The sequence below is a fragment of the Euleptes europaea genome, chromosome 4 (assembly GCF_029931775.1).
Source record: "Euleptes europaea isolate rEulEur1 chromosome 4, rEulEur1.hap1, whole genome shotgun sequence".
Classification (NCBI taxonomy): Eukaryota; Metazoa; Chordata; class Lepidosauria; order Squamata; family Sphaerodactylidae; genus Euleptes; species Euleptes europaea.
Genome location: NC_079315.1, coordinates 91554792 through 91569668, shown reverse-complemented (window position 1 = coordinate 91569668; position 14877 = coordinate 91554792). Strand labels below are relative to the sequence as shown.

Sequence of the window (14877 nt, the reverse complement as noted above, 5' to 3'; positions counted from 1 at the left end):
AAGCTAGAAAACCCCTCAAATGAAATTTGTGTGTTACTGAAGCAGCATGATTGCTGGATTGTTGGTGTGAAGTGAACAAACTTTTCCACGTCACATTAATATGTGACTGTATGAGTATCAAACGCTTGGATTGCATGGCTTCCCTGCTCCTCTGTTGGGGCTGCTGACTGCTGAGAGAGACAGCATGGTGTAGTGGTTAAGAGCAGTGGAATCTAATCTGGAGAACTAGGTTTGATTCCCCACTCCTCCAAATGAAGCCTGCTGGGTGACTTTGGGCAAGTCACAGTTCTCTCTCAACTCTCTCAGCCCCACCTACCTCACAAGGTGCCTGTTTGGGGGGTGGGGAGGCAATTGTAAGCTGCTTTGAATCCCTTTAAGGTAAAATGGGGTATAAAAACCAATTCTTCTTTGTGTGGGAAGTACATGATCGCAACTGGCCACCGACTGCATGGATAAGCCATTTCCAATGCTACTTGCAGGCATGTTGCAGCAAGCAATTATACCACATTAGTAGTGCGTACATTGGGCCTTGGAACCCATCTACAACCAATTAACACTGACATGGTTAAGGTTGCCAACTGGCCTGAAGGAAAGCATCCTGTCCCTTCAACAGAGGCTTAATGCAAAGTTATTTACCCACCATGTTAAACTTCAACAACCCATTCCCACACATTATCAGTGCAATCCGGAGGGGGCGGGGAGAGGGCTAAAAGCGCTCAAGTGACCAACAAGGTGCTATGCTGGCAAGTCTTGGAGAGGGCTGAAACAGGGGCCCTGGGTAAGCTATCTCCTGAGCTAAGCCTGTCTGTGTAATGGTCTCTGTGTGGCCCCGTATGGCTGGTGATGATGTCAGGGCTGCAGTGGAGTGCCTGATAGCAGATGCAAAGGAGGCATGCTTTCTTGGCCCAGTGAGTAGGATACTGGTCTTGGGGGGGCGTGCACGGTGTTTGTTCCAGCCTGGCCTCAGACCCTTGCCCGCAGAGGGGTGGACTTCATCTATGGGCTGGGGGGGGGGGGGCTGCTCTGCCTTCTGGGGTTGCACTGTCACTGGATCTGTCCCCTCCCTGTCTGCTGGCTCTCTGTGGGGAGAGGCATCAAGGGTCAGTTGCTAGATCAGCAGGCAGTGATTGGCTGGCACTCAGACGGCCCTGCTGCCTGGTTGGCTGTGCCTGTGTATTCCACTCAAAGGGGCACTGCTACCTAGTTGGTGGGTGCTGCCAGGGTTGTTATGGTCTCTGGGGTGCTTGCTATGCCGTCTGTGCCTAAAAGGCTACATTATTCCCCCTGTAGGATGTCCATAGGGTGCAGACCAGTGGTGTGTGCTGTGCTGGAAGGTAGCCATCTCCACCACAGCAGTTCTCAGAAGTGGGCTGGCCAGCTCTCTTGAATAGACAGGACATTTTTCCCCAGGTCAGTTGGCAACTCCTAGACATGGGATAGTGGGGTAAGACAAAATAATTGTTTGCAAATCTAATTATTCTGGTTGTTGAAAGTACCAAGAACCAACATGGATCAAACCTGGGCTTGAAAGAAAACCAGTGACACACAAAAAATGGATTTATTTACAGAAACTTTATTCCACTTTGACACAATAAAAATATTAAACTTAAAAGAGGAAAAGGAAGTTTGACATCAGAGAAAATTATCATCTGTTAAACATGAATTGGTCGGCAATAAATAGGAGAGGCACAAATTGTGCTACAGCAGATCTAAAAGAAGTCCCGTACTTCTTGAAAAGGGTTAAAATTTTCAAGATTTTTTTTCTTTAAACCTCAATTTATATAGCAGCTGACCAATTTACAAACATTTACACAGAAATAGAAACAAACATTTACACAGAAACAGAAACTTGGCTTATTATAGCAGCTGTTTTGAGCAGTTATCACTATTATTTTTTTATACGGAGAAGAAACTGTTGAAAAGGGACCGGCCCTCATACCACACAACACCTCAGGTGGAAGAGGGGCAATGCTGCCTTACATTGCTATTTTGCTTTGGGGGGGGGGGGCGGAAAGAGGCAAGATGCGCAATTAACATTACCACCTCTGCACATTTCTTTTTGTCTGTTCCGCTAGTAATAACGTAGGAACTGCAACTCTTGCTTTTGTTTCCTCCCCCGCCTATTTCCTCGTCGTGTGTGATGCCACCCCCTGCTCTGAAATTATTATTTAAGCTTTTACTACAGAGAGTGGCTCGCCACAAGCCGAGCTGCACAGCCTGAGACTCACCAGCCGAGTAGCCCACCAAATGTAATGACCCCGTGGTGGGTTTTTTTGAGGGTTTTCTTGTAGCCACAGTAGGGAGGGTGTGCAAACGATTCATTGATCCCGGTAGGGCTGCATTCGGTTTGGTAAGTCACAAGCTGTGTAGTCCTGCCACAGATCGGAGTGCCCTGTAGTAGCTAGGCTGCTTGCAAAACCCAGTTGCCATTACAATTCCTGGCATCGGGCAATTCGCACCAAGGCAATAAACTGTGTTTAGGCTGTACACTTCCAGACTGCAGACGGGGCTCCTTCATACAACAGACTCCTTCTTCGGAACATCTGTCTTTCTATGTCCAAAGGGCAGGTGGCAAATAGAGAAGCACTCAGTCATGAGAATCCCCATCTGCAGTGGTACGGTACAGACACAGGTTTACTACCTCAGTGAAAACAATGACAGAGTAATAGCACTATTTAGAACCCGCTTGTTATTTCTGCAAAGAAGCTGCCGTTTCTAGTTACGAGAAGATTAAAAACTGGAAAGAGCCACATAGAGGCAAAGTGCAGTTGCAAAGCAGGGGCTGCTCTTCAGGAAATGTGGCCCCGTGTGCTATTCTTTAAGGTTACAGCCTGGCTGTGGTACGTTACGTAATTCGTCATCTTCAAATCTTAATATTTACTGTGGTTGTTGACTCACGGCTACAACAAATGTTAACAATAATTCAATAAACTCCCAACAGATATGCAAATTTGTATTACAGCAGTCTCTTTATTGGTCACTGATTCAAGCCGTTTCAAAAAGTGAGTCTTTCAAATGGTTCGAATGAATTTTATAAAGGTTGCATTTTTCTTCTTCATTCTTGCAGAAGTCTCCTTGACAAAAGCTTGAAAGAAAAAAATCTCCTCTTAGGGGAAAATAAAGTACAGGGGCAGAGAGCGGAGAAAAAAATTCATTTGGGGGTTTACGTCTCGGTCATGGAGACGGAAGCCAGTTATCTTTTCTGAATAGTTGCTCTTAAAGGTAGTATACAGTTCAAGTCTCTCCTGTCTCTCAATCTTTGCCATGACTGTGGGAGAGAACAAAATACACAATGAATATAGCGTATTACAGCCCAAAGTACCCTAAGATCAGAACAATAGTTATCTAGTTCAGCATCCAATTCCTCACAGTGGCCAAACCAGATGCCCCGGAAGACCTATAGACTGAGGCCAAAGCAGCCCTTCTGTCCCCCCTGCCCCAGCAATGGACCTTGAGAAATAAACTGGTTTTTTCCTCCATGAATTTGTCTAACCCTGTATTACAGCCATTTAAAACCCTTTCAAACATGTTGATAGCAATGTTTACCATCAAAATATGAATACAGCAAGGCCAAAGGACTAAATGAAGCATGCTTAAGGGCCTGGGTGTACCCACTGAATTTTGTAGTAAGTTAAGGGAGTTAATTTCCACATCACATGGTAAGTACAAAAGAGAACTTAAGAAAGGCCATGCTGGATCAGACCAAGGTCCATCAAGTCCAGCAGTCTGTTCACATAGTGGCCAACCAGGTGCCTCTAGGAAGCCACAAACAAGACAACTGCAGAAGCACCGTCCTGTCTGTGTTCCACAGTACCTAATGTAATAGACATGCTCATCTGATCCTGGAGAGAATAGGTATGCATCATGACTAGTATCCATTTTCACTAGCAGCCATGAATAGCCCTCTCGTCCACGAACATGTCCACTCCCCTCTTAAAGCCTTCCATGTTGGCAGCCATCACCACATCCTGGGGCAGGGAGTTCCACAACTTAACTATGCTTTGTGTGAAGAGGCTCAAAACAGTACTGTTTGGGACTTTTTTTCAGGACTGGGAGATAAGCACTCTAAGCCATTTTTGTTTCAGTGGTTTCAAAACATCAAACAAAAAAAGTTAAAGCTATTCACAAAATGGTCTTGTACTTCTGTTGCTAGTCGTATTTTACTTTCTACCACATTTTGCTTTAGTCCGATGGCACACAAGCTGCTACACAGAGGTCAAGCATTCCCTACTCTCTCATTTTAAACAAGTATTTTTAAAACACATTTCAAAGAGAATAATTTTCTAACAGTTAGAGTGGTTCCTCAGTGGAACAGGCTTCTTTGGGAGGTGGTAAGCTCTCCTTCCATGGAGGTTTTTAAGAAGAGGTTAGATGGCCATCTGTCAGCAAAGCTGATTCTGTGACCTTAGGCAGATTATGAGAGGGAGGGCATCTTGGCCATCTTCTGGTCACTGGGGGTGTGGGGGGGAGGTAGCTGCGAATTTCCTGCATTGTGAAGGGGTTGGACTAGATGACCCTGGTGGTCCCTTCCAACTCTATGATTCTATGAGAGCTTGCTGAGAGACAGACCAATTAGCAGTGCTACCATAGCCAGCTCAAATGTATGAATTAGGAAATTAAAGGCTCTGCTTCTGAATACTACAGAAATATCTGTAGACAAAGCATAAAACATACTTACTACATACCAGATCACCCTCTCCCTACAACCACTCCACTATGATACTTCAGTTTACTGGGGGGTCGGAATCTACACCCTTAGAAAGTCTACATGAGATTCCAGCCCAAATTACCAAAATAACTTCCCCAATAAGCTCTTTTAAAAGCCTAACTAAAGGAAGTGTCAAGTTTACTGAAGATCATCCTCTTTGATTGCTGAGCAGCGACCCAGGAACAATGGTAAGAACTCCTGGGCCCTTACAAGGACTCCACCTTATTTCTTCCTTTCTTTGAACAGCAGACTGTTGCCACAAAACAGTTCTGAAAGCCCTCTGAGGTTAAAAGCTGGCGCGCAAAGTCCAAAGCACCCTTCAGCATGCAGTGGAAAATGTTTTATTAATTTGAGGTCTGCTTAAATTATATAAACTGTCTATGAATCGTATATCCTATAGTTTTAGTTACTATATATTCTCCAATTTTAATTCTGTAACTGATATGAATGCTTTTCAGGGCATTTGCAATGTTAATCAATGAATCAATGGTTCTCTGCATCTCAGCCATGGAAAAGAAGTCAAGTGGCACTACTTAAACCATGTTTTTCACCTAGTGGACCAGGACCTATAAGCAGGTTAAGCCAGCAGAACGAACTTCAACCAACACTTTCTTTGTGGGTGTTTTAAAATGAGAAAAACTGCATTACACGGATGAGAATTGAAAAGCGTAATGGAGAAGACAGACACCTGCAATGCAGTTAAAAATAGGTGCTAAATTACAAGTGGGGTCCAAGACGGGTCTTGAGTCTGAAAAGTTTAATTGATTAGTGGGGTGGGAGAGGAAAACCGATAAAAGAAACACAAATATGCACCACGTTTTAATTTGTATACACAAGTTTACTTACACGCAATCACTGCTGTAAAGTTTGCTGCATACTTTACCTTTCGAAATTCGTCAAGGATGATGTCAAACTTCTGTTTCTCGTGTACTGCTCTAGCAGTGTTTGTTCGGTCAAAAGGTTCTGGAAATGTTAAGAGAATACTGTTAGCACTGTAGCTTTTGCTAGCTTTTTTAATTTATCCAAAGCAGCAGCTATACCATTAATTACATACAAGTAATTTTATTGGAATCAATTAGACTACTTGCAGATATACATACACACACCTTAATGGTGACCTTATGTCAATATATTTTTTCTCTGTGTGAAAGAGAATCAAAGCCTCTTTTCACTACAGGTTTTTAGCTGGTTGTATCTCCATGTTGTACTATAGACAACACGGGCCACGCTTTGAGACCATATTAAATGGTCTGCGTGTAATTTATAAACATGCAGTTCTAGTGCAGTTACACATGCTTATCTTTATGTAGAACATGAGGAGGGATCAAGTCATAGTAATCTGTAATGAAATTGGAAACAGCAACTGCACATTTCTGAGAATATGAACAACATCTATCTAACATCTAACCCACCCATACTTAAAAAGCAAGAAAAAGCCATGACAACAGGATGAAAAGAGAAAATGCTAGAAGTTCTTAGGGCGCTCGTTTTACTAAAGGACAGCTCAAGATTGTATAATGGAAGTGCACTTAAATATGCTGGGCAGGTGGCACAACTGCTTGATTTTGCTTGGTTTTAAGAAAGGCTCCAGCTAAAAAGGACAACGACGTTGCATTCAATCCAAAAGTGCTGCTCTGCTCCCATTCTGCTAGTGGGAGAGCAGGGTAAAAGTTTCTGATGACTAGCCTACCCCAGCAGACTCCCACTTCTCCCCCCCCCCATGCCATTTGTGAGGCTCTCCTGATCCCAGGAGGGGGCTCAGCAGTCTGCAATGGAAAGGGAGAAAATCCCCACCGTTGAGTTCTGTAAACAGCTCTTTGGATCCGATCCATTGATAAATATGTGCCTTCGTCATCTACATTTCCCTATGCCATGTCAGGCAGAACTGTTCCTGAGTTTTTTATCTGTTTTGTGTGGGTGTGATTCCGGAGTGGTTTAGCACCACTCGTAACTCTAGTAAGACGTCAGATGAACTGGTTTAAGACAGTGAAACACTGCAAATTTGCACACTATATCTAAGCATAGTGGTTCAACGTACATGCTGTTGAAGATTTCCCAGTACAGGACTGACCAAAATTTGTAATGACATCAAATCTGAACTGTGATTTTAGAATCCTTGTTTGCCGGCAAGAAACAAACCACAATTTAATAAAGTGCCTAATTTGGACATCGCAACAAATGGCAAGTTAGTTCCAAACGAGAGGATTTTTCACTTCAGCACAGCACATGAAGGACACACAGAGGAAACCTGCACGCTCAAGGACTTCTTGGCTCATTCTTGTCAAACCATGGTTGGTCTGAGACGTCTGCGTGAACTACTGCTCATGCTCCTTTTGCTGCTACCAAAACACTCAAGTTATAAACCAAGTTCCACAATTTACCTTCTACGCAAATGAACTTGTTTCTCCATTCAATACCATCCGGCCTTGGAATGGCTTTGGCTTCACGAACTGAAATCATCTGACCGCTCCAACTAGTGAGAGGAAAACAATTTACAGAAATCTTCAACATTTTAAAAAACTCCCACACCAAAAAAAATAATAATCCCTGGATATGATCCTCACCAGCACTGTAAGCATAGCACTTTGACAGAGCCAGTAACACAAGAATACAGCCCCCAGAAATGTAGTAGTAAGTAGGGAACAAGAAAGGAGATGGTACCTGGCCACCACCAAGATCCTTTAGATAACCCATTCTTAGCCTGCATGCTCCATCGAGATAATGAAAGTAGCACTGGCTGGGCCAAAATAATGAGGGCAATGGAGAGATATCACATGTTACCAAGCAGAAATCTGGGGTGGGGGAGGGTGTCCGAGTTGGCCCTCAGCTCATAGACCCCCCTATTTTGGACTGGATGACTCTAATTAGCAAAATGTAGGTTACAGGAAAGAGAAACATTATAACATCATTTGGCTTGCATCCCAACTTGTCAATAAATTGTAGAAAAATAAGCTAAAGGGAAGTGTTATGTAACAGAATTAAGCAGATCACAGCAGGCAGTAATGCCTGTCTGCCGCGTTCTGAACAAAACAGACAATTTTTCTAGAATCCATCTGGCTTCTCGCATCACTCAAAAGAAACAGTTGCATCTTCAGCACAAAAAAGAGCTTATTGTTACTTCAAAAAGTCAAAATATTAATAAAGTACTTTCAGTATGAAATGTTTGGGTTCCATTTGCACTTCTACTTTAGCAAATCAAAGGGGTAATTCACTTTTATAATTACATTTTTCCTTTCCCATTTAATAAAGAAAGATTTTATGGAATCTGCACCCTGCTTTTAAAAAAATCCTCTAAATTGTTCATACCCCAAATACTTATCCTTTGCCTTTTGCATTATGAAGGAAGCAATGATATGCCTTCCGTGTGATGAGAGATAAATGAGCAGGGGTGTGTGTGTGTGTGGCTTCGTGGTAGGCTCTGCTTGGCATGCAGAAGGTCCCATGTTCAATCCCCGGCATCTCCAGTTAAAGGGACTAAGCAAGTAGGAGATGTGAAAGACCTCTGCCTGAGACCCTGGAGAGCCGCTGCCGGTCTGAGCAGACAATACTGACTTTGATGGACCAAGGGTCTGATTCAGTATAAGGCAGCTTCACGTGTTAAATCCTTGAGCTCACATGCTCTCCCCCAACCCCATGTGTGGGATTCCATTAATAACTCCTGCTTTCAGGACAAATCACTGTTCATTATTATGTCCAATTTACAAAATACTGTTTACGCTCCTACCTCTTAACCTGGATTAAACCACAGCTTGGAATCCTGTTTTGGAGGATGGCTCATAAGAATTGGAAATAACAAAATACTGTTTGGCATGAAAGCAGGAGTCTTTAATTAAGCCATACATGAGGGCAGGCTTGTTCATGTAACCATAGGTCATGGTTTTTTTTTTTAATATCTGAAGCATGTTAGAGTAGGAACTCACATGCTATACAGTACACAATGGGGTATCCAGGATGATGGAATCTTTGCCTCAAGTCCTCAAGTCTTGTTAGATAGATCAGCCATTTTCTTGATAGCTTACCAAAAGATGATTTATGGAATTTCCTTTGACAAACTGCAGCTTGATTCATTCATATGAAATGCCAAACCATGTTAAGTGTTATGGGAACAAGCCCTATATTTCCAAAGGGGAGCAGGTTCTCCCTGAATAAATCAATCCCAGGAATGGGCCCTCAAAAAGCAGCTGAAGATTGGGAGGACTCCTGGGAACACAGCACAAAATGGTGAGTGTGAGGGGTTGCTACAGCAAGGGGGAAAGAATCAGCAGAGGTTGCCCAGAGAGCCAGTGTGGTTAAGTGGTTAAGAGTGGCGGCTTGGAGTGGTGGACTTTAATCTGGAGAACCAGGTTTGATTCACCACTCCTCCACATGAAGCCAGCTGGGTGACCTTGGGCAAGTCACAGCTCTCGTAGAGATCTCTCAGCCCCACCTGCCTCACAGGGTGTCTGTTGTGGGGAGGGGAAGGGAAGGTGATTGTAAGCCGGTTTGATTCTCCCTTAAGTGGTAGAGAAAGTCGGCATATAAAAACCAACTTTTCTTGTTGTTCTTCTCTCTCCTCTTGTGTAAGCTCTTCAAATGACTCAAGCTTCCAATGACTGTTTCTTGATAAAAGTGTTCTTATTTCACAAAAGTTTGCATCTTACTTATTTAATTTTTATGTAAGGAGACCATTCTAAGGAGAAAGCCTTTAATTTTAAATTCCCTAGCAATCCTCACTGGATGCAAGTAGAACATCGATCCAATCAACATCTGGTTTGCTACTCATTACAAGATAAAAAACCTGCTGCCTTCACTCAAAACAGTAGATGAAACAGGACACCCAGACTTTAAGCGAGGTTGTAAAATTGGAAGAGAGATTCAGGAAGCTATTCTCTGCCCTTCCCCCAAATATTTCCAGGCTAAAGCAGAGAAAACATTTTAAGAAGTAAAGCATAAACACAGTTTGTATTTAAGAAAGCCACTTATTTGCATAAATCAATACAAGCAGCATTAAAAAAATAGTTATATGTTCAACAAAATGGCAAAATACTGAATATTTGAGAATTGTACTATCAAAGTAGCTTGCTAGTGCCGCTATAGAACTGATTTTAATTTTTCTAATACATTATTCAGCAATCTAAGCTGACGATGTTTTTATTCTGTTAGCAAAACAAAACAGAAGCCCAGCAGCCCCTTAAAGACCAACATTTTCATTCCAGCATGAGCTTTTGTGAATCAGAGCCAATTTCTTCAGATGCAGTGGAAAGAGAGGGACGTCAACCAATTCAGGCTCTCCTGGTGGTTGACAATTAAAATCTGTGACATACAATTATCAGAGTAAAAGACTTTTAAAATAAAATCTTAATTCCTCAAAGCCATAAAACCATCAGGCACCAAGTGCTAGAGATGTTGCTCCAACAACGTCCCATGGAAACTGCTTTGAGAGCTGGCAGACATGATAACCGACCAGCACAGCAGAACAATCGGCAGGAGCCATTGTGACAGGGTTGTGAAACTTTGGCAGGGGCTCCTTAACTAGAGTTCCACATTTAAAGCAGCCCCCAGATCTTAATGTGTTTTCAGTTGTACCTGTGAAGGGGAAGGCACACGTAACAGGGGCCTCCAGATCCTAAAGCATGGGGGTTACATACAGGAAATGTGCTCTTTCACCGACCCCCCTAGACTCCATTCCATAAACTCAGGAGCCTGCCAAGCACTTATTGTAGGGCAAATCCAGCCAATATTAAGCACACTCCCACTGATTCTTTATGGTAAAGCATTATCCACACACTTTACCACTCCATGCTCATTTTTAACTGGCTTTTACATGTAAGCATTTAGAAAGGCAGCTTTAACGTTCCACTTTCAATGCGTTTGATTTTATCTTTTCTTTGTAAAAAGAAAAAGGAAACATTTCCTCTTACAAGACTACAGAATTAATTCGGAAGCTGTACTCGGTGCAGAAAGAGCACTGAGCAAGAAAAAGGAAAGCAAAGAACTTAAGAGAAACGCAAAGCTAATCACTTACTCAAACTCGGTAGCATAATATTTCAGGAAGCCCAGCAAGAGGTGTCCAAGAGTTGATTCGTTTTTGGAAAGGTAAGGAGGAATGGTGCAGGGGGCTTGGTGCACAAGGTGCAGCTGCATAGTAGGATCAAAAGACTCCTGTAAAAAACAAGACAAAAAAAAGAAAAGGAACAGATTATTGTTCACCGAGTACCTGCAGAGTGCTACAGCCGTTTCCCAAGATGCTTTCAGAGGTAAATGCGTGCGCGCAACCTCAACACTAAGTCTTGGATCCTGTGCACTGCCACCATAGGGTCTGGCGGATCTTCTTCACCATCCCCGACCCCCAGCAGCCCCTACAAATGCTGCAGAGGCAATACCAGGGCCTGCCAGACCTGTGTGGACAAAAAGGGTAAGCCGCATGCAGCGGTAAAGGTCCCCTGTGCAAGCCCTGGGTCATTCCTGACCCATGGGGTGATGTCACATCCCAACGTTTTCTAGGCAGACTTTGTTTGCGGGGTGGTTTGCCAGTGCCTTCCCCAGTCATCTCCCCTTTACCCCCAGCAAGCTGGGTACTCATTTGACCGACCTCGGAAGGATGGAAGGCTGAGTCAACCTTGAGCGGGCTACCTGAAACCAACTTCCATCTGGATCAAACTCAGGTGGTGAGCAGAGCTTGGACTGCAGTACTGCAGCTTTCCACTCTGTGCCATGGGGCTCTGTACACACAGTGAGGGGTGGGGAATTTCACCTATAACACCCTCTTCAATCCCTACTTATGTTGTGTGGTTTTTCGTCAATGGAGCCCCCAACCTCCCCCCATCGTCTTTTCAGAGTCCAGAAGGGGGGGCGCTACTGGGGGCAGTGGATAATGACCCATCTCCATCAGTCCCTTACTCTGAAAGTGCATAGGATCCAACCCTATACATTTAGAAAACTGCCAAAAGTACACTGGGGTGAATCCAAAGAATAGTGAGCAGGAGGAAAATAGCCATTGGTTCTGTTCCACAAATCTCTGTGCAGATGCTACAATAAACAGGAATAGCAGTCATGCAAGGGGTTGCCCAGGCTTTCATGCAAGCTCTTGCACAAATGAAATGTTTCTGGATGAATCTTCTGGCACAGTGTTCAAGGCCAAGGTATAAGAGTACCAATCTGTGAGCAGAAGACATCTTGTACGTAGAGGAAGCCGCTGGATCCCAGAGCACAGTGCTGTTTTCAATTGACTTTTTCCTCTCTCAATCATGCATATATCTCCCTCACACAAAACAATATGTTATTTGCTGCCTCAATATCTCCCTTACTAAACCAGCTTAGTTTGCTAGTGTGTGTGTGTGTGTGTGTGTGTGTGTGTGTGTGTGTGTGTGTGTGTGTTAAGTGCCGTCAAGTCACTTCCGATTCATGGCGACCCTATGAATGAACATCCTACAAAATGTTCTATCTTTGACAGCCTTGCTCAGGTCTTGCAAATTGAGGGCTGTGACTTCCTTTATTGAGTCAATCCATCTCTTGTTGGGTCTTCCTCTTTTCATGCTGCCCTCAACGTTTCCTAGCATGACTGTCTTTTCTAGTGACTCTTGCCTTCTCATAATGTGACCAAAATACGATAGCCTCAGTTTAGTCATTTTAGCTTCTAGGGTAAGTTTAGGCTTGATTTGATCTATAACACACTGATTTTTTTTTTTTTTGGCAGCCCACAGTATCCATAACACTCTCCTCCAACACCACATTTCAAAGGAGTCTACTTTCTTCCTGTCAGCTATCTTCATTGTCCAGCTTTCACACCCATACATAGTAACAGGGAATACGATGGATTTGCTAGTAGAGTTATATAAATTTTAGAATTCCAGTGACCTCTTCATCAAGGACTTCATCTTGTATTAGATTTTGTGCCTATGGGCTGGAACCAGCAGAAGAGTCCACGGAAGGAGAAGGTGGAGCACATCTTTCCCTGCCTTTCTCAAACAGCCTTTTGTTTGACCCGAAACTGCTCTGAGGATTAGAAGAATCTTACACGCAAAATGAGCTTGCAGGTTGGGGTGCTGCAGCAGTGATGAGGAACTGGATAATCAGAACAGCTGAACGAACTCACAGAAGTCCTAATGAAAAGTGGACTGCTTGTTTCTGAAACACACCAGCCCTGTTTACATGCTGCAGAAAACACATTAACGTGGACGAGAGCTCCTCTGTTCATAAGACAGACCAAGGCATGTTCACTTTGCAATTGAAACCAGGGACCAATATATGGGTGAGTGTGGGGTTTGTATCACATGTTCCGTAACACATGCATTGAATCAGGGGTCCCCTACATGGTGCAAGTGGGCACTGTGGCACCTGCAGGCACCTTTTCTGGCACTTGCCAAGTATTTTTAGGAAGTGGGTGGGGCCAGGTAGGGCTTTTGCTCACCAAGGTTTCTGATTGGCTGTGCAGATTTATTTTACAGCTAGCACACTGCAAGGATTTACACTGTTACCGAACTGAAGCTGTGGCAGTGTTTCTCATGTAACATTCAGTGGAGACCTCTGCACTGAATGTTACATGAGAATTACTCAACACCTGTATTTTTTTAAAAAATCAAGGGTACACTATAAGCAGATTGTAAATGGATTCATTGCGTTCACAGTAACTCGAGCACAGAGCTACTATGATCAGTAATATCAGTCATATACAGAAATATGTTATGAACATTAATAATTACTGCAAATATTAAGCACACCAAGTCTACAAATAGTTTTCAGTTTCAAGGTCATCGCCCTAACACTGTGAGTTTGCAGTCCTGCGATAAAGATTTACATCTTAAAACTTCTGTGCATTACCCAAACCCAAAAGAACATTAACTCTGCTTTCTGAAAGGCTAATAAATTATGCTACAATGCTTAATTTATAACAAATAAACTACTCGTACCAGCATACAGCTACTGGAAGTCCTAGGATAGACGGATTTCTAAACCAGAATCAGAAGTCACAGGGGTCAAGTAGGCCTGGGGAAAGATGTCCTGTCCCTTAATAGAGGATTTCTGCATGGAAATGGGCAGCTGAAGCTTTTCATGGCATGAAGGGAAATAACACCGCCTGGTAAATAACATCCCATTAAACCTCTATTACAGGGACAAAACTATTTTTCCCCTCCAGGCCTGTTGGCAACCTTAAAGTAGAGGGAACGCGAAAGCTGAAGGCTCACTCTTGTAATGCCAAACCATGATTAACTGAGCCTCAGCAGTAAGGATACCCAAGTAATGACAGAGCAGATATCAAATCCAAGCCTTCTGGGTACCAGATGTTAACCAATGAAGTGTATACTTACATCTGGTGCTTGCTCATCTATTTGTGTTGCACAGATTTATCCTTATCAGCGCTTAACCACATCTGCATGCACTGACTGGCTAGGTACAATGATCCACTGGTAGAAAAGATGCCACACACCAGATGGCTGCTGCCGTATCACACCATGGAGGGTACCTGATCTTGCTCGCTCAGTATGGCTGGCATTCTAAAGTTGCTTTACTGAGCGGCATGGGAAAGATCCTGGGGAGTTGTACTCACCTCCATAAGTATGGATACAAATACAACCCATTACACTTATTTTTTAAAATAAATATTTAAAAAAGCATACTGGGCTAGATGCAGACTACCATAACCAGAACGTCTGGAAGGGATATTTACCACCAGAGAGCCAGCATGGTGTAGTGGTTAAGAGCGGCAGACTCTAATTTGGTGAACCGGGTTTGATGCCCCACTCCTACACATGAAGCCAGTTGGGTGATTTCGGGCTGGTCACAGCTCTCTTGGAGCTCTCTCAGCCCTACCTGCCTCACAAGGTGTCTGTTGTGGGGAGAGGAAGGGAAGGAGATTGTAAGCCGGTTTGATTCTCCTTAAAAGGTAGAGAAAATGGGCATACAAAAACCAACTCTTCCTCTTCTTTCTAAATCCCATGCTGCACAAAAACAAAAAACAAACAAAAAAACAAAAAAACCCACCCTGCTTCTTATGCTTCATCTATTTTACAAAGTCCTTGTGTTTGTCGGGGAACAACATAAGGACTTTGTATTATGTGTGTGATGAGTTGTGTGCCTCTCCAATGCATGCCAGCATTTTTCTGTTTGTGACCACAGCATGCAGAGAGAAGTGGCTGTAGTCTCTTCCTGCCCCCCTTCTATTCTCTCCCACCATGGAGCTGCTACTGGAT

At 43.4% G+C, this 14877-nt stretch overlaps 1 protein-coding gene across 1 annotated transcript in view; it reads right to left on the bottom strand.

The window, feature by feature from the left end:
• Positions 1-3149: 3149 nt before the first annotated feature.
• TENT2 (terminal nucleotidyltransferase 2) overlaps positions 3150-14877 on the bottom strand; it is a 29333-nt gene continuing 17605 nt past the window's right edge. The window contains exons 11-14 of the mRNA XM_056848613.1: positions 10713-10849; positions 7090-7181; positions 5592-5671; positions 3150-3268 (exon numbers count right to left, since the gene is read on the bottom strand). Coding sequence (XP_056704591.1) covers positions 3194-3268; positions 5592-5671; positions 7090-7181; positions 10713-10849 — 384 coding nt within the window. The 3' untranslated portion in view covers positions 3150-3193. The remainder of the gene's footprint in view (positions 3269-5591; positions 5672-7089; positions 7182-10712; positions 10850-14877) is intronic.